The 22,756-nt window shown below is 44.8% G+C and overlaps 1 protein-coding gene and 1 long non-coding RNA gene across 4 annotated transcripts in view; one reads left to right on the forward strand and one right to left on the reverse strand.

The window, feature by feature from the left end:
* The window catches only part of RABGAP1L (RAB GTPase activating protein 1 like), a 336,048-nt gene that overhangs the window by 273,587 nt on the left and 39,705 nt on the right, over positions 1-22,756 (reverse strand). For all 3 annotated transcript variants that reach the window (XM_073563613.1, XM_073563612.1, XM_073563616.1), the window contains exons 6-7: positions 11,530-11,687; positions 3,601-3,711 (exon numbers count right to left, since the gene is read on the reverse strand). In XM_073563613.1, coding sequence (XP_073419714.1) covers positions 3,601-3,711; positions 11,530-11,687 — 269 coding nt within the window. The remainder of the gene's footprint in view (positions 1-3,600; positions 3,712-11,529; positions 11,688-22,756) is intronic.
* Positions 1-22,756, forward strand: part of LOC141076256 (uncharacterized) — a 114,635-nt gene that overhangs the window by 56,070 nt on the left and 35,809 nt on the right. The gene's annotated exons all lie outside the window — the stretch shown is intronic.

Below are 22,756 nucleotides of genomic sequence, written 5' to 3' on the forward strand. Positions count from 1 at the left end.
GGCATTGCAGCCTTGCAGCGCTGGAGTCCTGGGTTCAAATCCCACCAAGGACAACATCTGCAAGGAGTTTGTATGTTGTCCACATGTTTGCATGGGTTTCCTCCGGGTTCTCCAGTTTCCTCCCACACTCCAAAGACATACTGATAGGGAATTTAGATTGTGAACCCCATCAGGGACAGCGATGGAAATGTGTGCAAACTGTAAAGCGCTGTGGAATATATTGGCGGTATATAAAGATTATTATCATTACACGAGTGCACTGCAGGTGCCAAGTTTGGTCCATACAAGTCAGACATGAGTGCACTGCTGGGCCCCAAAAAGTATCAAGCGAGACAGAAGAGAATAAAGTTCATTTTTGTGCCGGGGTACAGAACACATCATTAAGATAATAATTAAGAAGGACAATACATTATTGCAGCAATTTAATAACAAGAAACCTGATGCGACGTTCCCTTTAACGATACCATTTCATACACAAGTCTTGTAATTTAAGACCCCAAACAGAATAGACTAACCGTGAAAAAAATTTGGAAAATCCAGAAACCGCATAAGTAATAAAACATCACATTTATTGGTGGATTAAAACATGATAAAGACAAATTTTAAACAGTGATAGTGTAATGGTCGACGCGTTTCAAGCTACACTAGCTCTTAATCATGACAAAAATGCATGTGTAGCTGTCACACTGTCCCAAGTTAGGATGAGTCTTCCAAAGTCTAAAAAGTACAATGGCAAAAATCCCAAAAGTACTAACGATAACAAGTCTAAAAGAATGGGGTCCTGGGTTAAAATCCCACCAAAGACCACATCTGCAAGGAGTTTGTATCCTCTCCCCATGTTTGCGTGGGTTTCCTCCGGGTTCTCCGGTTTCCTCCCACACTCCAAAGACATCCTGATAGGGAATCTAGATTGTGAGCCCCAATGGGGACAGTGATGATAATGTCTGTAAAGCGCTGTGGAAATTAATGGCGCTATATAAGCGAGCAAAAAAAAAATAGATTGTAGAAAACCTGGAAAGGTGAAAATCTCACCCTCCATGTCCTACTGTGAAATTCGGCCAAAGTATTTTTTGCAGCTACGGCATTAAAATCGGCATACATTTTCTGTAAGAGTACTCAAAAAAATAAATACAACATCCACAGAACTAAACTGTATGTTAATAATGCAATCAACCAGGCTTTCCGTTTACCGGTCATCGGATGTTTTACTGGACTATACCTCCACCTGCTGGAATACGAACATATCTGCCCGGGGTTCACTAGCTAGGAATGAGTAAGATGTACGGAGAAAAACAGAACTAATAGAATATATATGATAAAAATATATAATATAAAAAAATGTCACCAGTATAAAATGCAGCTCGAGAGAAATGTGAATGTTCTACAATACTAATACTAACGGTAAAGTGACCATTTCCATGGTTTCGGCACTAATATTCCCCTTTCTGAGGTATCTGACTACTATGCACTTGCTGAAGTCTTGACCTAAATTTGTGCACGTGGCTTTTACATTCTTTTGCTCCATATTATGCTACATGTTTCTCCCTGAACCCATAATTAATAGTCAATTACAATAATTGGGATGGAAATAGAAAGCAGCATCAATTCTGCACAGCAAAAAGCTACATGTAAATCTAATTTGTTTGCTTTTTTTAGCCACAATTTTATTCTTGGACCCAAAGCTGGATCAGAAAGAAAACCATTTTTCCTATATCTTGAAATTGTTAAAAAACTAAAAAAAAAAAATAGTACTAACCGATTATTTACCATTGCTGTCAGTACTCTGTAACTATAGAGTGAACAGAAGTGACTGTAGTCAGGAGGGAGGGGCAGATAGTGGGGTTTTGAAATGAACAAGTAAAGGTATGAGTTCACATTTGACATTTCTGCAGAATTTTTTTTCTACAGCAAAAACACTGAATAAAACACCGTACATTTATTTTTGTGTGTGCGTTTTTTTCTTCTCATTTATTAGAATCGGGTGAAAAACGCTGAAAGAATTGACCCGCTGCAGATTTCAATTAGCGACTAGCAGCTCAAAAAAACACAAGAAGAAAAAAAAAAAAACAAGCATGCGCATGAGGTTTTTAATATCGCATTCACTTTGCTAGTACTGTAAATCACTGCATTTTTATGGCAGAAAAAAAAACCTCAGCAAAAGTGCTAGGTGTGAACATACCCCAAATGAAGCCACCAAGTTTAATGCTGCTCTGTAATAAATTGCATTAAATGGTTATGCTCACACTGTTACATAATGGACTCCCCCGAAATTACAATTGGCTCTGATGGTGTCTGCCTAGATGTTTGTTGTGTTGGTTGGTGCAGTCGAATATGACAAATTTGGCAAAAAAGTGACCATACTGAAGATAGCAACGGCACAGCATGCTACAGTATCGGATCTAAAAAAAAGAAAAATCTGATACCTGACTGATCCATTATAACTTAATTACAGGTTCTGTTCACAGCCTCCGAAGACATTTCTATCAGATTTTCCAACAACAGGCACCATAATGGACCCTATTTAGACTTAATTGGGTCCCGTCAGTCACCGTTAGTGTTCATATAGTGACAGATCCTTCCATATGACATAGTAAAAAAAAAAAAAGTAAACTATGATGGTAGCGTAAAAGGATCATAACTAACCATGACAGATTGTAACGGATCATCCTGTAAGAAACGCAAATCATAAAGCCAGTGTGAACACAATCCAATGTGCAAAGCTCTAAAATGGAGCTGCGTCTTTAGTATGGTACATTTATGTATATATTATATAGAAGCCCACCCCAAAAAAAAAGTACTGTAGATCGACGGGGGGGTATATGTTTTTTATATGTTGCAGACCCTTAAACATACTCTAGATTGGTTGGTGGGCCGTGACCCTCGCGAGACACCCTCCAATCATTCAAAAGGCCGCCAGAAGTGCTCAACTCTTGCGTGAGCGTGGGCTCCGCAGTGTATGAACTCAACTGACTGTTCAGCCCATGCACCACTGTGCTAGCGCTCATGCAAGAGCCGAGTGGTGGAGGGTCTCAGGACACAAACTAGCAATCAATCCAGGATTTAAGCTCTGTATTTATCATGATTAAGACAGGAGTGTTGAAACGCGTTGTTTGGTAGCTCTCTGGGATCTATATATTGTCCGCATTGTGCCTGTTTTTATGATTTTTTTTTCCATTAAAGACGAAGTTTTATATTTTTCTACGCTGGAGTACCTTTTTTTTCTTCATTCTTTGGAACTTGCATGCCCAAGCCCAGGCGGCTCCGTGCGTTGAACTCATTCTTGGAAAGAGACTGCAAATGGTAAGCTGACTTCTCCCGTTCCCCACTCCTTTTTTTATATACAACTAATGGTTGAGGCACCTGGCATAATTTAATTGTATTAATACGTTTTATAACTACATCATTCGCAGTCATTTATGTACTTTATTTTGTGCTGGACGACCGCTCTAAGTGAAGGAGCTGCAGAATCGGGCGATTTAGAGTTCATTGTTTCAGAAAACAACAGTTTATGAAAATTTCACTTGTTTAAAATAAACTTTATTTGTGATAAGCCGCCCGACCTCAGGGGTAGGAGGTTTCGGAGGTCTCGGATTTGCTCACCTCTCTACTACTAGTTCCATGTTTGACACCTGCTGGATAGTGATCACCACTTTCTTCTCCAGTCCTTGTTTCAGTTTGAAGTACAGTTTATCTCGATCTTTCGGGACTGGGCTGTTGAGACAACAAAACAAACTTTGTGTTATAGCGGGCAACAAACCCGATTCTTTCCACAACATCTTCCTTTTATCAACCATAAGAGAAGCACAAGAGTAGGGTGCTAGATCGTTAATCACCACTGTATAGGAGGGAGGAATGATCGTTAGGTCTTAAGAATATATCGTCGTGGGTAGCGCATTTTCTGTTTTCACAGGATGTGCTGCTGAGAACGTTTTTTTTTTTACGGCACAAAATTAGGCGCAATCAAACAATAATCATCTAGTGTAATAGGTCCTTGTTTAGAAGAGCTGACAGTCAGGGAATGAGCACTTGAAGGAACACTGGTTTTTAACTATCAATCTAGATAGAAAGCGCTTGATGAAGGAGCGAAACGCTAGTTTTGTGAGGTGTGATTATTTTTTAAAGGTGGCTTACAAGTCATCTTCCTTGGCGTTACATTGCCCCCTACAAACAGATGACGTGCTGCCAATAATATGATGTTCAATGCACTTGTGATTTGAATGTTGGGACATCACTCATCCCAAAAACTGGGGTCTTAGCCCCGTGTGATTGGAGCGGTGCTCGATCATACACATTGCCACTCCACTCAATCTTAATGGCACCGCTGGAGATCGCCAAGTGCTGCGCTCAGTTGGTCTTCGCTCCTCCCAGAACAATGAACGAAGAGTATGTGCGCATGAGCGATCACCATTTTATTCACATGGATCTCTTCAGATTCCCGGTTCTCTGAGGGTCCCAGCGGCTGAACCCCCTCCCCAGAAATCAGGGATAACTTCCGAAGTTGGGAATACCCCTGCCAAATCAGCGGTCATTTAACATCAGTGGTCAGTGGCGATGCGCCGCCAATAATAATGATATTTATGCACATGTAAGAATCCAATCACAGAATGGATGAGCGTTTCGGGAATGGACTGCGGTCAGGTTTACCCAGGCAGATAATTAGGAATGAGCAGTTCCGATGAAAAAAGTCCGGCGATCATGTGCTCGTGTAAAAGAGCATTTGGAATAGGACTTTGCTAAGGACAAAAATAGTATAAAGTTGGACGCAGACTGTAGATAGTATAACAGTATACACAGGAAATATTTTTGCAAACGGACTCGCTTGGAAGTGCAAAAAGAGCAACTGCTGGACTGTTAGATATCCTAATTACAAGCAGCGGCATTATGGTTTGTACAGAGCTGAATTCCCACGGACCACGCCAAATAAGTAACTGAGCATATCCCATCAGGTGCTGGACGTATGGATACCAAACAGGAGCTGGACAGTGGGAAAACAGATTTGTATAACAGGACTCTATCAGGAGAATGAGACCTAAAAATAAAATGGGTCTTCAGAAAATGGTCGATTGTAGAATTCTAGATTTTATTTTTCAAAATGTTTTATTTAAAAATCTTTTTTTCATATTATATAAATCTGGGTATTTTCCCTTTTCTTAATATCGGACTCCTACATTCACATTAGCAGCAATAAACTGACCCGGACCTCATTTATTTGTTTAGTAGCATTATCTGAGTATGCAAAATTCATCGTGTAGAAGGAGGAGGTGAGCTGTAACATCGTCTATTATGAATGGTGGATCCTGTGTGATTTACTGTATATAGAGGTGTTATCATTCATTGTACAGGAGGGAAGGAGAGGAGCTGAGAATCAACCAACGGTTTTAACCAGTGTTATTGCAAATTTACAAAGCAGGGTTCAAGATCCTGTGATTGCAGGAGCAGGTTTGGACTCTGGTGGTCAGGCACAGCCGGGGACCTTTGGGAGAAGACAGAAGTGGTTTATTACCGCTTCTGTCTTCTATTTCTCCGGCTACATGCTCATTGAACATTATGCAGTAAGTAGAAGCATTGGCTCAGACAACGCTCCTGTGGGACCTGGCAATCACATGATTGCCGAGTGTCTGCCCACCAAAGCAGATCTGCTGGGTCCTACCTGGCTCAGATCAGCTCTGTCAGTGATTTGTGTTACCGTACGGGAAGGTTTTTTTTCCACTGCAAGTACAGTGGAAAAAATGAACACTAAAGAAAAATATAAATAATTCTCTCTCTCTCTCTCTCTCTCTCTCTCAAGATCCGCCAGTAATGCAAGTCAATGGGGAAAAAAACGGATCCGCCAAACAAAATGGCGGATCCGTTTTTGGTTTTTTTTTTAGGGAAACGGCGGATCCTGACTGATGGAATAAAAAATGAAGTGTGAAACAGGCCTAAGTCATGTGACAAGGCTCGTTCAAAGGTCGACAATGACTTTTAGGATTGCTACTTCCTATAGGCGTCACTAGAGTTTCTAGTCCTCCTCCTCTCCGAAGAGACAATGCGCAACTATGAATTGAGAATTTTTTAGAATTAATGATCAGTCCAAGAGAAGAAAGAAATGGATTTCTTGGATAAGATATAATAAAAAGTTGCTTATTTTCACATGCACTATTGATTTATAAAAAAAAAAAAAAAAAAGAAAGAAAAATTTCTAAAATGGGGCTTACTCTTTAAGGGACTGTTGGGTCACATCATTAAGGGGTTAAAGAAGAAGCCTATGCTCTGCACTGGAGAAGCGGCAGATGTCACCCTAATAGCTGAGCTTCTGTCTAATTTCCAGAGAGAACATGATGCGCTCTCATAAACCGCTTTTGTCTTGAGCTCATTCTGCGATTCCTGTATTGAAGTGCAATTTGACAGGGAATAGCTTGAAACAAGGAAACATGTTGTGATGAGACTCCAGCTGCTGATCCTTCAGACACAAATCTGCTATGAATAATCTATTTTTAAAGCTTTTCACAACAATTTTATTTGAAAGCAGAATGGGCAATTTTCCACCCAGGCTGGTGAATACTGTGATGACAGCCATTGTAATCTGCGACGGTGACATTAGCATGTCAAATAGACGAAAAAGCCATTATTAGAAAAAGATTGGTCTGTATAATTTTTTTTTTTTTTTATAGCTTATCAAGCTTGTTTTAAGAAAAAAAAAAAGTGGAAACCAGTAGTATTTGGCTAGACGCAATATAAAATTACTTTATCAGGATTTGCACAGCTTAGAGCGTACCTGCGGTAATCCCTAAAATACAGTATGTTTTTGGAACATTTCTCTTGAAAAAGAAATAAAAAAAAAAAACAGAATTTCTGCTGCAGACGTTTCAGTCTTCCTAATTCAAGAGTGTGACATCACTGTCTGCCATGTAGAGATGCAGGCCGGTCACAGTGACTGCTTCTACTGTACAAGCCTGCTCACTTAGCTGACATTTAAAAAGAGCCAGAGAGAGAAATAAGAAAGAGGGAAAGAGAAAGACAGGAAGATAGAGAGAAAGAGACTGATGAATGATAACAAAAAATGTCAAAACACAGAAAGAGAGTGAAAGAGAAAAGAAAAAAAAAACAAGAAAATGAGAAAGACGCGGAAGGAAAGGCGCGGTAGGGAAGTCACGGAAGGGAAGACGAGAAAGGAGAGGCGCGGAAGGAAAGGCAAGAAAGGAAAGGCGCGGAAGGGAAGGCGCGGAAGGGAAGGCGCGGAAGGGAAGGCGCGGAAGGGAAGGCGCGGAAGGGAAGGCGCGGAAGGGAAGGAGCGGAAGGGAAGGCGAGGAAGGAAAGGCGAGGAAGAAAAGACGCGGAAGGAAAGACGCGGAAGGAAAGACGCGGAAGGAAAGACGCGGAAGGAAAGACGCGGAAGGAAAGACGCAGAGGGAAAGACGCTGAAGAAAAGACGCGGAAGACGCAGAAAAAAAAGACATCAACAATCCACTTTTACAGAGGAGAGTGAGGAAATATATATCTGAAGGTTAGTAGTGCTATCAGAACTGACAGGTTAGAAAAAATGCTTTATAATAATCCATATCTTATTTATTACAATAATCCAACACTGCTTATGTTACATGGCACAGAGAATCTTTGGTGGCTATGCTTTTTTTTTTATTTAAATGAACGTCAAAAAATCACTAAAACTGACAAATCCCCAGGCCCGAATGGGATACACCCCCGAGTACTGCAGGAATTAAGCACAGTCATAGATAGACCATTATTTTTAATCTTTAAAGATTCCATAATAACAGGGTCTGTACCACAGGACTGGCGTATGGCAAATGTGGTGCCAATATTCAAAAAGGGGACAAAAACTGAACTCGGAAATTATAGGCCAGTAAGTTTAACCTCAACTGTGGGTAAAATCCTGGAGGGTTTTCTAAGAGATACTATACTGGAGTATCTGAAGAAGAATAACCTCATAACCCAATATCAACATGGGTTTACGAGGAACCGTTCCTGTCAGACTAATCTGACAAGCGTTTATGAAGAGGTAAGTTCAGGAATGGACCAAGGGAATGCAGTATAAGTGGTGTACATGGACTTTTCAAAAGCTTTTGACACGGTGCCACAAAAAAGGTTGATACATAAAATGAGAACAATGGGCATAGGGGAAAATATGTGTAAGTGGGTTAAGAGCTGGCACAGGGATAGGAAACAAAGGGTGGTTATTAACCCCTTCACAACCGGAGCTTTTTTCGATTTTTCATTTTCGTTTTTTGGTCCTCTTCTTTCCAGAGCCATAACTTTTTTTTTTTCTGTCTATATGGCCATATCAGGGTTTATTTTTTGCGGGACGAGTTGTACTTTTAAGTGACACCATTGGTTTTACTATGTCGTGTACTCGAAAACGGGAAAAAAATTCCAAGTGTGGTGAAATTGCAAAAAAAGTGCAATCCCACACTTGTTTTTTGCTTGGCTTTTTTGCTAGGATCACTAGATGCTAAATCAAACCTGCCATTATGATTCTCCAGGTCATTACGAGTTCATAGACACCAAACATGTCTATGTCCTCTTTTATCTAAGTGGTGAAAAAAAATTCCAAAGTTTGCTAAAAAAAAAAAAAAAAAAATTTGCGCAATTTTCCAAGACCTGTAGCGTCTCCATTTTTCGTGATCTCGGGTTGGGTGCAGGCTTATTTTTTCCGTGCCGGGCTGACGTTTTTAATGATACCACTTTTGTGCAGACACGTTCTTTTGATCGCCCGTTATTGCATCTTAATGCAATGTCGTGGCGACAAAAAAAACGTAATTCTGGCGCTTTGAATTTTTCTCTCGCTACGCCGTTTAGCGATCAGATTAATGCTTTCTTTTATTGATAGGGCGATTCTGAACGCGGCAATACCTAATATGTGTATGTGGGATTTTTTTTTTACTGTTTTATTTTGATTGGGGTGAAAGGGGGGTGATTTGAACTTTTAGGTTTTTTTATTTTTAAACATTTTTTTTTTTACTTTTGGCATGCATGCTTCAATAGCCTCCATAGGAGGCTAGAAGCATGCGCAATCCGATCAGCTCTGCTACATATGGGCGATGAGCAGATCGCCCATATGTAGCAAATTTACTCCAGTGCTTTCAGCGCCGACCACCGGGTGGCGCTGAAAGCCATATGCCTGGAACAACAATAGAGGTCTCATAGAGACCTCTGGTTGTCCAGGCAACATGACGCCGACCCCCGATCACATGACAGGGGTCGGTGATGAGGTCATTTCCGGCAAGGCGGCCGGAAATGCTATTTAAATGCCCGCTGTCAGCTTTGACAGCGGGTTTTAACTAGTTAATAGGCGCAGGCGGACGGCGATTCCACTCGCGCCTATTGCGGGCACATGTCAGCTGTTCATAACAGCTGACATGTTGCGGCTTTGAGGTGGTCTCACCGCCGGAGCCCACTTCAAAGCGGGGGACCTTACCGATGACGTACTATTACTTCATCGGTAAGGAAGGGGTTAATGGAGCACACTCGGACTGGGTCACTGTTAGCAGTGGGGTACACCACAGGGGTCAGTATTGGGCCCGCTTCTTTTTAACATATTTATTAATAACCTTGTAGGGGCATAGAGAGCAGAATTTCCATATTTGCAGATGACACTAAACTCTGCAGGGTAATCAATACAGAGGAGGACAATTTTATGTTACAGGAGGATTTATGTAAACTAGAAGCTTGGGCTGATAAATGGCAAATGAGCTTTAATGGGGATAAATGTAAGGTCATGCACTTGGGTAGAACAAACAACTGGGCAAAACTGTCACTGAAAAAGACCTGGGTGTATGGGTGGACGACAAACTCACATTTAGTGGCCAGTGTCAGGCAGCTGCTGCAAAGGCAGCATTAAAAGAGGCATAGATGCTCATGAGGAGAACATAATTTTACCTCTATATAAGTCACTAGTGCGACCACACTTAGAATACTGTGTACAGTTCTGGTCTCTGGTGTATAAGAAAGACATAGCTGAACTGGAGCGGATGCAGAGAAGAGCGACCAAGGTTATTAGAGAATTGGGGGGTCTGCAATACCAAGACAGGTTATTACACTTGGGGTTATTTAGTTTGGAGAATCGAAGGCTTAGGGGTGATCTTATTACAATGTATAAATATATGCGGGGACAATACAAAGACCTTTCTAATGATCTTTTTACTCTTAGACCTGTGACGGGGACAAGGGGGCATCCGCTACGCCTGGAGGAAAGAAGGTTTAAGCATACTCACAGACGCAGATTCTTTACTGTAAGAGCAGTGACACTATGGAACTCTCTGCCATATGATGTTACAGTGAGTGATTCCCTAATAAAATTTAAGAAGGGTCTGGATGCCATTCTTGAAAAGTATAATATTACAGGGTATATACCCTAGTTTCCTTAATATTGCGTTGATCCAGGGAGCTAGTCTGATTGCTGTATGTGGAGTCGGGAAGGAATTTTTTTCCCCAATGTGAAGCTTACTGTTTGCCACATGGTTTTTTTGCCTTCCTCTGGATCAGCATGTCAGGGCAAGTTAGAATAGGATATGGGTTGGACTATATGGACTTAAAGTCTCCCTTCAACCTTAATAACTATGTTACTAACGTATTTTGGGCTAAAAACAATTTTTGCACTTTGGTTGCAATTAAAGATTGGCTTTTACAGGCTGCTCATTTTCTGTACTTTGCTGGTTGCAGAATGAGTCAACAAAGAATCCAAAAGAGAGCTACCTCAGATCTTGATTTGTCTTTTACTGGGCTCCTATCAGCTGCTTTATGTATTTCACTCGCTTATATAGAGACATTAATTCCACATCTTTTACCCATTGGGGCTCACAATCTACATTCTCTATCAGTATGTCTTTGTAGTGTGGGAGGAAACGGGAGAACCCGGAGGAAACTCACACAAACATGGGGAGAACATACAAACTCCTTGCAGATGTTGTCCTTGGTGGGATTTGAGCCACGGACCCCGACGCACTGCCCACATGACGAGACCACAAACCACATCAGAAAAGAGATGAACTATTATGTTATCATAAATCAGCTGAGGGGAGTTCAGAAAAAGCCACATGAAATGACAGAACCCCAATTAGAACAAGCTCACTGACTGATTCTTAGTAAACTCATTCTGCAGCCAGAAATAGTGTATCACAGAGTCTATAGAAGGCAAAAGGATATTAAGGAAAACCAATTGCAAAAATTATTTTCAGCCCAAAATACATGCATTTGAGTAAAAAAAAAAAATGTCCATATGAATGAAACAACCCTCTTTATGCTAGAATTGTTGTGAATCATTTATTGGGCATTTACTAAACTCACATTTGATGTGTCACATGTAGTATCTGAGGAAAAGTCTATATGACAGCAGCAATATTCTGATCTAATTCTACTATGATCTGCCAGTGACAGACGTGACAGAGGACATCCCCCACTTGGCTACACATGACATCTCCAATGTAGCACATACCATACGTTCCTTTCCTGAAAGTGCCAGACGGCCTGGGGAAGCAATCTCATACCGCAGATATAAAACATATTGCCGCATAGTACAGGAACGACAAGTACCTGAAATTCCCTTTTCCGTCATCCTCTTTCACCTCCAGGGACACCGTGAATGTGAACACGTCGCTATCCGGGGTTGGCAGGGAGGAATCCTTCACGTCAGTAGTTTGCTTTGATGAGCGCTTGAATGCGGTAAAGAAGCTGTACAGTATCCTGCTAACCTATGGGGGAAACAAAAACGTAGTCAGCGACTAAAGCAAGGGATTTTATTTCTACATTCACCGTTACATCACATTGCATTTTCCATCAAATATAGAAATAATATTTTACTACAACTTTGTGCTGTATTGGTCCTCTGTTGTTACTCCTGGAAATACATTTTTAAACTGTTATTTGGGTCATAACATTTGTCAGTAGTTTTAGACTGTGGGTCGTAATTGAATAATAAGTTCCTGACTTCACTCAAACATTAGCAGGACTCACCTTATATAATTAATTTTTAAAAAATTATATACGGTACAATTATATATATAATCACTGTGGGGTAAGGGTGTCGGTGGGCTGTGCTCCGGTACAGGGGAGGCGGCTCCGCCGGCATTTCCTCGAATCCCGGAGGCCCCCGCACATTCGTTGCTGGCTGCTGCCATGTTGCGGTGGCCTCCGGGAACATGGACGCCGGGAAGATGGCCGCCGGTCTGGGGACGGCGCATGCGCAGGTTCAGATCTCGTCCCGAGATCTCGGGAGACTAGATTCAAATCTCAGCAACGAGATCTCGTCCCCCGAGATCTCAGGACGAGATCTGAACCTGCGCATGCGCCGTCCCCGGACCGGCGGCCATCTTCACGGGGTCCATGTACCCAGAGGCCACCGCAACATGGCAGTAGCCAGCAACGGATGTGCGGGGGACTCCGGGCTTCGAGGAAATGCCGGCGGAGCCCCCCACGGAGCACAGAGAGCCGCTACCCCTGCACCGGAGCACAGCCCGCTGCTACCACCGCACCACAGAGCCACGCGGCACCCGCACCAGCCATGGACGGCTGTAAGTATATTGCGACCATAAGACGCACCCCCCACTTTTCCCCAAAATTTTGGGGGGAAAAAGAGCGCCTCATGGTCCGAAAAATACGGTAGGTAATTTAGAGAAAATATGAGGAAATATTTTTTGCATAATAATTTGGAACAGTGTATATACATACACACATATATACACATATACAGTTAGGTCCATATATATTTGGACAGAGACAACACTTTTCTAATTTTGGTTCTAGACATTACCACAATGAATTTTAAACAAAACAATTCAGATGCAGTTGAAGTTCAGACTTTCAGCTTTAATTTGAGGGTATCAATTGACGGGTTTAGGAGTTTCAATTCTTTCTGCGGATTCCGCTGCGGTTTGCCATCTCCTCCATTGTGGAGATGAAAAACCGCAGGGCAATCCACAGGTAAAACTGCAGGTCTTTATTTTTATATAGCGCTAACATATTCCGCAGCACTTTACTGTTTCACACAATATCATCACTGTCCCCGATGGGGTTCACAATCTAAATTCCCTATCAGTAAGTCTTTAGAATGTGGGAGGAAACTCACGCAAACACGGGGAGAGAACATACAAACTCCTTACAGATGTTGTCCTTGGTGGGATTTGAACCCAGGACTCCAGCACTGCAAGGCTGCAGTGCTAACCACCGAGCCACCGTGCTGTTATATATATTTTTTACACACAGTTGTGCTCAACACAGTAGTTTGGCAATGAATGGCTTCACCCAACCACTAACCATGAGTGGAGAAAAAGTTTTGGTATTATCATTCATATTCTCTGAAAAAAAGGCCAAGAAAGCAAAAATTCTGCTGGGGTATGTAAACTTTTGACCATGTGATATTTCAGTTTTTCTTCTTTAACCCCTTTCTGCCATCAGACGTACTATCCCGTCCATGTGGCCTGAGACTTAATTCCCAGAGACGGGATAGTACGTCATAGCGATCAGCGGCGCCCACGTGGTGAGCGCCGCTGATCGCGGCCAGGTGTCAGCTGATTATCACAGCTGACACCCGGCACAATGTGTCCGCCCCCTACACCGTTAACCCCTTGTACACCGCGATCAAACACGATCGCAGTGTACCGGGGGTTAAAGGGAAGCATCGGCAGGGAGGGGGATCCCTCCGTGCTTCCCTGAGCCCCCCCACAGCAGCGCAATGTGCAGGGGGGCTCTTTCCCTACAGGCCCCCGGATCCAAGATGGCGACGGGGACCTTCGGGGGCCTGTAGGGAGCTGGCTTCCTCAGTGCCTGCAAAGCGCAGGCATGAGGAAGTCTGCAGCAGTGCCTGTGACAGATCGCTGATCTGTCACACTGATCTGTGATATGACAGATCAGCGATCTATCACAGGACAGTGATGTCCCCCATGGGACATTATAATAAAGTTAAAAAGTGTACAAATAATTTAAAAAAAAAAAAAAAAAATCACTAAATAAATTAGTAAAAAAAAAAAAAAAAAAAAAAAAATATTCCCCAATAAATTCTTTTTTTGAAAATAAAAAAACCAAAAACAATAAAAGGTACACATAATTGGTATCGCCGCGTCCGTAACGACCCGCCCTATAAAACTGTCCCATTAGTTAACCCCTTTAACGAACCCCTTAAAAAATAAAAATAAAAAACGAAGCAAAAAATAATGATTTATTATCATACCACCGAACAAAAAGTGCAATAACGCGCGATCAAAAAGACGCATAAACATATCCATGGTACCGCTGAAAACGTCAGCTTGTCCCGCAAAAAACGAGCCGCTATACAGCATCATCCGCAAAAAAATTAAAAAGTTATAGCTCGCAGAATAAAGCGATGCAAAAATAATTATTTTTTATATAAAATAGTTTTCATTGCATAAAACTGACAAAACATAAAAAAAGACCTAAATGAGGTATCGCTGTAACCGTACTGACCCGAAGAATAAAAGCGCTTTATCAATTTTACCGCAAGCGAAACGGTGTAAACGCACCCCCCCCAAAAGAAATTCATGAAACGCTGGTTTTAGTTCATTCTGCGTCCCAAAAATCGGAATAAAAAGCGATCAAAAAATGTCATGTGCCCGAAAATGGTACCAATTAAAACGTCAACTCGTCCCGCAAAAAATAAGACCTCACATGACTCAGTGGGTCAAAATATGGAAAAATTATAGCTCTCAATATGTGGTGATGTAAAAACTATTTTTACAATAAAAAGCGTCTTTTAGCGTGACAGCTGCCAAACATAAAAATCGCCATAAATAGTAAATCAAACCCCCCGTTATCACCCCCTTAGTTAGGGAAAAATAATAACATAAAAAAAATGTATTTATTTCCATTTTCAAATTAGGGTTAGGGCTAGGGTTAGGGCTGAGATCAGGGTTAGGGGTGTGTTGGGGTTAGGGTTGGAGTTATAATTGGGGGGTTTCCACTGTTTGGGCACATCAGGGGCTCTCCAAATGCAACATGGCGTCTGATCTCAATTCCAGCCAATTCTGCGTTGAAAAAGTCGAATGGTGCTCCTTCCCTTCCAAGCTCTGCCATGCGCCCAAACAGTGTTTTACCCCCACATATGGGGTATCAGCATACTCAGGACAAATTGCAAAACAACTTTTGGGGTCCAATTTCTCCTGTTACCCTTAGGAAAATAAAAAATTGGGGGCAAAAATATCATTTTTGCAGAAAAAAATGATTTTTTTATTTTCACGCCCAGGCGTTATAAACTTCTGTGAAGCACTTTGGGGTTCAAAGTGCTCACCACACACCTAGATAAGTTCTGTGGGGGGTCTAGTTTCCAAAATGGGGTCAATTGTGGGGAGTTTCAATAGTTTAGGTACATCAGGGGCTCTCCAAACGCACATGACACCCGCAGACCAATCCATCAAAATCTGCATTCCAAAACGTCACTACTTCCCTTCCGAGCTCCGACGTGTGCCCATACAGTAGTTTTCTCCTACATATGAGGTATCAGCGTACTCAGGACAAATTGGACAACAACTTTTGGGGCCAATTTCTCCTGTTACCCTTGGGAAAATAAAAAAATTGGGACTAAAAGATGATGTTTGTTGAAAAAATACGATATTTTTATTTTCACGCCCGGTCGTTATAAACTTCTGTGAAGCACTGGGGGGTTCAAAGTGCTCAGCACACATCTAGATAAGTTCCTTGGGGGGTCTAGTTTCCAAAATGGTGTCATTTGTGGGGGGTTTCTACTGTTTTGGTACATCAGGGGCTTTCCAAACGCGACATGGTGTCCGATCTCCATTCCAGCCAAAAACGTCAAATGGCGCTGCTTCCCTTCCGAGCTCTGCCATGCGCCCAAATAGTGGTTTACCCCCACATGTGGGGTATCAGCGCACTCAGGACAAATTGCACAATAACTTTTAGGGTCCTGTTACCCTTGGAAAAATAAAAATTAGGGGTGAAAAGATCATTTTTGTGGAAAAAATATGATTTTTTAATTGTACCGCTGTACGTTATAAACTTCTGTGAAGCCCTTGTGGGTTCAAAGTTCTCACCACATATCTAGATAAGTTCCTTGGGGGGTCTAGCTTCCAAGAGGGGGTCACTTGTGGGGGGTTTCCACTGTTTAGGTACATCAGGGGCTCTCCAAACGCGACATGGCGTCCGATCTGAATTCCAGCCTATTTTGCATTGAAAAAGTCAAACAGTGCTCCTTCCCTTCTGAGGTCTGCCATGCGCCGAAACAGTGGTTCACCCCCACATATCAGGTATCAGCGTACCCAGGACAAATTGCACAATAACTTTTGCAGTCCAATTTCTCCTGTTACCCTTGGTAAAATAAAAAAAATTGAACCTGAAGTGTTTTTTTTGTGAGAAAAAGTTAAAGTTAATTTTTTTAAATATTCAAAAAATTCCTGTGACACACCTAAAGGGTTAATAAACTTTTTGAATGTGGTTTTGAGCACCTTAAGGGGTGCAGTTTTTAGAATGGTGTCACTTTTGGGTATTTTCTATCATATAGACCCCTCAAAGTGGCTTCAAATGTGATGTGGTCCCTAAAAATAAAATGGTGTTGCAAAAATGAGAAATCGCTGGTCAATTTTTAACCCTTATAACTTCCTAACAACAAAAAATTTTGGTTTCAAAATTGTGCTGATGTAAAGTAAACATGTGGTAAATGTTATTTATTGAGTTTTTTGTGTGCCGTATCTCTGTGATTTAAGGGCATAAAAATTCAAATTTGGAAAATTGCGAAATTTTCGCCAAATTTCCGCTTTTTTCCAAATAAACGCAAGTTATTTGAATGAAATTTTACCACTAACATGAAGTACAATATGTCACGAGAAAACAATGTCAGAATCACCGGGATCCATGGAAGAGATTCAGAGTTATAACCTCATAAAGGGACAGTGGTCAGAATTGTAAAAATTGGCCGGGTCATGAACATGCAAACCACCCTTGGGGCTTAAGGGGTTAATAAATTTGCCAAAATTTCTACATTTCTGTTTTTTTTCAGTCAAGATGGGGTGCAGAGTGTACATTAATGAGAAAAAAATGAACTTTTTTGAATTTACCAAATGGCTGCAATGAAACAAAGAGTGAAAAATTTAAAGGGGTCTGAATACTTTCCGTACCCACTCTATGTATATGTTTATCATGTATATATCTACCTACCCATACTGGAAATTATTGGTCCGCTAACTGCAAAAGTGAAAACTTCCTACACAAAAGGATAAGGAAAAAAAAGAAACTCCATGACCAAGCCAAAAAAATAAAATAAAAAACACAATCCTCCGTTATTCCTCCTGGAAAACAGGATTTTTGGTTGCTTACCGTAAAATCTGTTTCTCGGAGCCTTCATTGGGGGACACAGAAACCATGGGTGTATGCTGGCTGCCACTAGGAGGCTGACACTATGCACAGAAAAAGGTTAGCTCCTCCTCCGCAGTATACACCCCACCGACCGGCACTAATTTCCTCAGTTAGTGAGAAAGCAGTAGGAGAAGTAACAAAACAGAATGAAAACAACAGACAACTCAACTGTAATCAACAAACAACCTAAGAACAGGAGTTGCAGAATATGGGAGGGTGCTGTGTCCCCCAATGAAGGTTCCGAGAAACAGATTTTACGGTAAGCAACCAAAAATCCTGTTTTCTCCATCGCTTCATTGGTGGACACAGAAACCATGGGACGTCCCAAAGCAGTCCCTGGGGTGGAAAACAAACTTCCATCAGGTCAGCGGACTCACCACCGCCGCCTGCAAGATCCTTCTGCCTAGGCTGGCATTCGCCGAAGCATAGGTGTGGACCTTGTAAAATTTGGCAAACGTGTGGATCGAAGACCAGGTTGCCGCTTTGCAGAGCTGCTGCTCAGAAGCTCTGTGGTGCACCGCCCCGGAGGCACCCACTGCCCGGGTAGAGTGAGCTCTAATTCCCGGAGGGGGCACTCGATGCTTGACCCAGTAGGCCTCCAAAATTGCCGATCTGATGCAGCGAGCAATGGTAGCCTTGGAGGCCGGCTGACCTTTCCGCGCACCATCTGAAATGATGAAAAGAGAGTCTGTCTTTCGCAAGGGAGACGTCCTAGCCAGGTAGACCTTCATGGCCCCGACCAGGTCTAGCTTGTTCAAGGAGCGTTCCAGAGGGTGGATTGGACCCGGACAAAAGGACGGGAGAACAATGTCCTCATTTAGGTGAAAAGTGGACACCACCTTAGGAAGGAAGGCGGGGGCCGCAGGACCACCTTGTCCTGATGGAGCACCAGGAAAGGGGGGGGTGCAAGAAAGGGCCACCATTTCCGACACGCGCCGGATGAAGGTGATGGCCACCAGAAAGTCCACTTTCCAGGAGAGAAGGGACAGGGAGACTTCCCTGAGAGGTTCAAAGGGAGACCGTTGAAGAGTCTTCCAGAACCAGATTGAGATCCCATGGATCCACGGGAGCGCGGTACGCAGGTGCCATATGAGCCACTCCCTGAAGAAAGGTTTTGACCTGCGGACGGGAGGCCAACATCTTCTGAAAAAGAATGGAGAGCGCTGAAACCTGACCCTTCAAAGAACTGAGAGCAAGGCCCGCATCTAGGCCTGCCTGGAGGAACGCCAGGATAGAAGGGAGAGAAAAGGACATGGGCGGAACGTCATTGGCCTCGCACCAAGTGAAATAGGCCTTCCATGTACGACAATAAATTCTCGAAGACGATGGTTTTCTAGCCCGGATCATGGTGTGAATAACCCGATCTGAAAAACCTGACCGCTTCAGAACCGCGGTTTCAACAGCCACGCCGTTAAATTAAGTGGCAGAGAATTGGGATGGCAGATTGGACCTTGAGACAGCAGATACGCTCTGTCTGGAAGCTTCCAGGGGGCATCCGCGAGAAGATTGACGATGTCCGCGAACCAAGCCCTTCTGGGCCAATCCGGAGCGATGAGGATGACTGGTACCCCTCCGCCTTGATTTTCTTCAACAGCTTGGGAAGAAGAAGAAGGGGAGGGAACAGATAAGGGAGCTTGAACTGCGACCAGGGAATGGTCAGAGCATCGGCGCCCACTGCGAGAGGATCTCGGGCCCTGGATACGAACTGTGGGACCTTCCTGTTCAGGCGAGACGCCAGCAGGTCCACGTCCGGAGTCCCCCAACGACGGCAAAGCTGATGAAAGACGTCCGGAAGTAAGGACCACTCTCCCGCAGTGAGACCCTCGCGGCCGAGAAAATCGGCGGCCCAGTTGTCCATGCTGCGAATGTGCACTGCGGATATCGCTGGGACCAATACCTCTGCCCAGTGGAGAATCCTGGACACTGCCGCTAGAGCCGAGGAGCTCCGTGTCCCCCCTTGGTGGTTGACATATGCCACCGCTGTGGCATGGTCTGTCTGAATCCGGACCGGCAGACCCCTGAGAAGCCTTTCCCAGTGATTGATAAATCGCCCGTATCTCGAGGACGTTGATCGGCAGAGTTGTCTCTTGGGTCGACCACCGACCCTGAACCATCTGATTGCGAAACACAGCTCCCCAGCCGAGAAGGCTGGCATCCGTTGTCACAATCTGCCAGTAAATCGGAAGGAATGACCGGCCCAGGGAGATAAGGGGTGACGTCAGCCACCAATTGAGGGACTGTTTGACCCGGAACGAGAGGTGAATTGGACGATCCAGGGAGAGAACAGACCTGTTCCACTGAGACAGAATGGCCTGTTGAAGCTCTCTTGTGTGAAATTGAGCAAATGGGATTGCTTCCGTCGTTGCCACCATCTTTCCCAAGACTTTCATGGCTGACCGGAAAGATGGAAGCTTTAGGCTCTGTAGCGATCAAACATCTCGCCGCAGAGATCAACTTCTCTTCCGGGAGAAAGACCATCGATCGACGGGTGTCGAACAATAAGCCTAGAAACACAAGGCGGTGAGTCGGAACGAGGCAGGGCTTCCTCTTGTTTACGAGCCGCCCAAAACTGGACAGGGTGTCGAGAACGATGGTAAGGCTTTGGAGAGTATGGTGAAAAGATGGAGCTTTGATTAGAATGGCGTCGAGGTACGGGAACAGTACGAGACCTCTGATCCTCAACAGGGCCATCAACGCCGCCATGATCTTTGTAAACACTCTGGGCGCTGTGGCAAGACCGAACAGCAGGGCAACAAACTGGTAGTGGTCCTGATGAATCGCAAAACGCAGAAATATCTGATGCCCGTAAAAGATGGGGACATGCAGATAGGCATCTTGAAATGTCTATTGAACACATGAATTCCTGCGCCTCCATGGAAGCGATTACTGAATGAAGGGTCTCCATCCTGAAATGACGCAGGCGGACCCTCTTGTTCAGCAGTTTGAGGTTTCAGCACTACAAACAGGTTTCAGTAAAACCCTGTGAATCGCTCTGTTTCGGGAACGGGCACAATGACCCCGGAACGGAGAAGCGAGTCGATGGGTGCAAAGACGCCCGGAACTAAGGCAGGGTCTTTTGGAGGACGGAACTCAAAGAAGCGATCCCGGGGCCGAGACACAAACTCTATCTTGTATCCTGAGGATACAACTTCCCTGACCCAAGCGACTTCCACCGAGGCAAGCCAGATGTCCCTGAAGAAAAGGAGTCGGCCGCCCAGTTGGAAAGGCGCCTCGGGGCTTTGTAGAAAGTCATGCCGAGGTGGACCTTCCAGTTCTGGACCCTCTGCCCTGGGAGGAGTGAGATCGCCAGGATGAAGAGGGCATAAAGGAGATCTTCTTCCTATCCTGGCGTGCTTGCGGCCTTTGCTGGTTAGAAAAAGATTCTGCTGTCGCGACGCGGCGGAAAGACCGAAACTGACACCCTGGAGGGGGTCTACGAGGCTTGGACTGTGGAAGAGAGCTTGTGCCCCCAGTGGCGTCTTTGATAATCTTGGTCCAGCTGGGATCCAAAGAGACGCGCACCCTGAAAGGGCAGATTGGTAAGGGATCTTTTAGACGACAAATCCGCCTGCCAAGCCTTGAGCCAAATTGTACGCCGGATTGCAACTAGCTGCACAAGAGGCGGCACCCAAGGAGGCCGAGACCAGATAATCCCCGACATGGGAGATCTGGTTGGCTATCTCGGCCAAACATTCTGGTTGGGCTCCATCAAGAATGCCTTGGCGGAGATCTTCCGCCCAAGCAGCTTTGGCCTTTGCTACCCAAGTGGAGGCAAAGGCTGGGCTTAGCACCGTCGCAGCCGCTTCAAATGTTGACTTTGCTAAGGATTCTATGATCCTGTCGTTAGAATCCTTCAAAGCCGCCACACCTGAAATCGGAAGGACCGTGCTGTTAGATAGTCTGGACACAGGAGCGTCTACAGAGGGAGAAGCCGACCAGTTGTCGGTAAGCTCCTGAGAGAATGGATACAGCACGCCGAGGTGCATCCCTCTTTGAAAGCGCCTGGACGGATTTTTCCTTTCCTGGTGAGGAGCTTGGTAAACTCAGAATGAGGAGCGAAGACTCCGGAAGGTGTTTATGCCCGTCTGAACGAAACCTCCTGATCTGAGGGTTTCGCAGGGGAGTCTGTGATCTCGAAAGTATGGTTAATCGCTGCAATGAGTTTCTGTACCATAACCTTCATGTCCGCGGTCTGGTCCGAATCCAGCTCTAGAATCTCCTCGGATGGCACATCCGAGAACGCTTCACCTGACTCAGGTGAGGATGCACGGAAAGGAAACTGCAGGGAAGGACTATGTGGTGAGATGGAGCGAGGGGAGGATTCCGGCAGGAGATCCTGCCTGGGTCTTTTGCGGCTCATGGTGGCTGGTTCAGGTGGAACCTCTTGAGACCTGCTGGGTCCTGCAGAGGAGTCCAGGGACAACTTATGAAGAATGGCCACTAGGGACTGAGACACCCTGGTGAGATACGCCACTGATTGAGATAGGGAAGAAGCCCAGTCAGGAATGGGAGATTAGCTCTCACGTGGAGCAATAGGGGGCTCTCCTGGGCAGCGGGCTGGAAGGGGGGAAAGTCACTGAAGCAGTGCCGGAAGGATGGGGGACAGGAGGCAGAGGAGGGTGTCAGTCTGCAGATGCAGAGCTACTCACGGTTCGGTGTCCTGTGGATGCTTTCAGCGAGCGCTGCTGCACAGCTCGTCCATATCTGTAGGGCCACAGAAGCGGCGAAGGAGTCCGGCTGACAGGCTAGAGAAAATGGCGGCCGCCTGAGAGCCCGGTAGAAAAAACGCGCGCTTCCTTGTGGAGACAGGGAGGGCGGGGTTAACTGCAGCCAATGGTGGTACTGCCCGCTGCTGAGCGTCGCCTCCAGAGCGCAGACGTGGAGGGAAAGAGCGGAGGGCGGCCTAGAATGGGAGGGAGCGAGCGGTGGGCGGGCTTAGAACGGGCGGGAGAGAAGCCCGCCTAAGGAAAAAGGTGGGGGGCGTGGCCGCGAAGCCAAACAAGGCCGCAATAGAAGCCGGGGCCTGGAGTAGATGCGGCTGCCGGCGGGGAGCGCGGGGCGGCGCGGAGGCAACGCTGCACTGCCGCGCGATCGCCCCGCAATGGATCCATGCCTGCCGCCCGGCTGTTGAGCCAAAACAAGATAAGTGCAGCCGGGGAGGGGGGGAGCAGAGAGAGGAAAAGGCTGCTGAAAGGAGCCGTGACACCTGGGGATGTCACTAAGGGCGCCCGCTCCGCAAGGTACCCAAGCCTGCAGCGTGGCTGGCCAAAATAAGAGAGAGCGGTGTAGCTAGGGAGACGTGGGAGACTAGGGAGAGGAGGTGACACTCCGGGGTCCCATACTTACCTCTCAGCAAAAACCTGTACCTTATGATCCTGTCCTCTTCCATAGAAGGAGGTCTGCGTCTCATCCAGACCGACAGGCTCTGGTGGGCGAGTGGGTG

The sequence above is a fragment of the Dendrobates tinctorius genome, unplaced genomic scaffold (genome assembly GCF_039654945.1).
Source record: "Dendrobates tinctorius isolate UK_male_01 unplaced genomic scaffold, ASM3965494v1 ptg000396l, whole genome shotgun sequence".
Classification (NCBI taxonomy): Eukaryota; Metazoa; Chordata; class Amphibia; order Anura; family Dendrobatidae; genus Dendrobates; species Dendrobates tinctorius.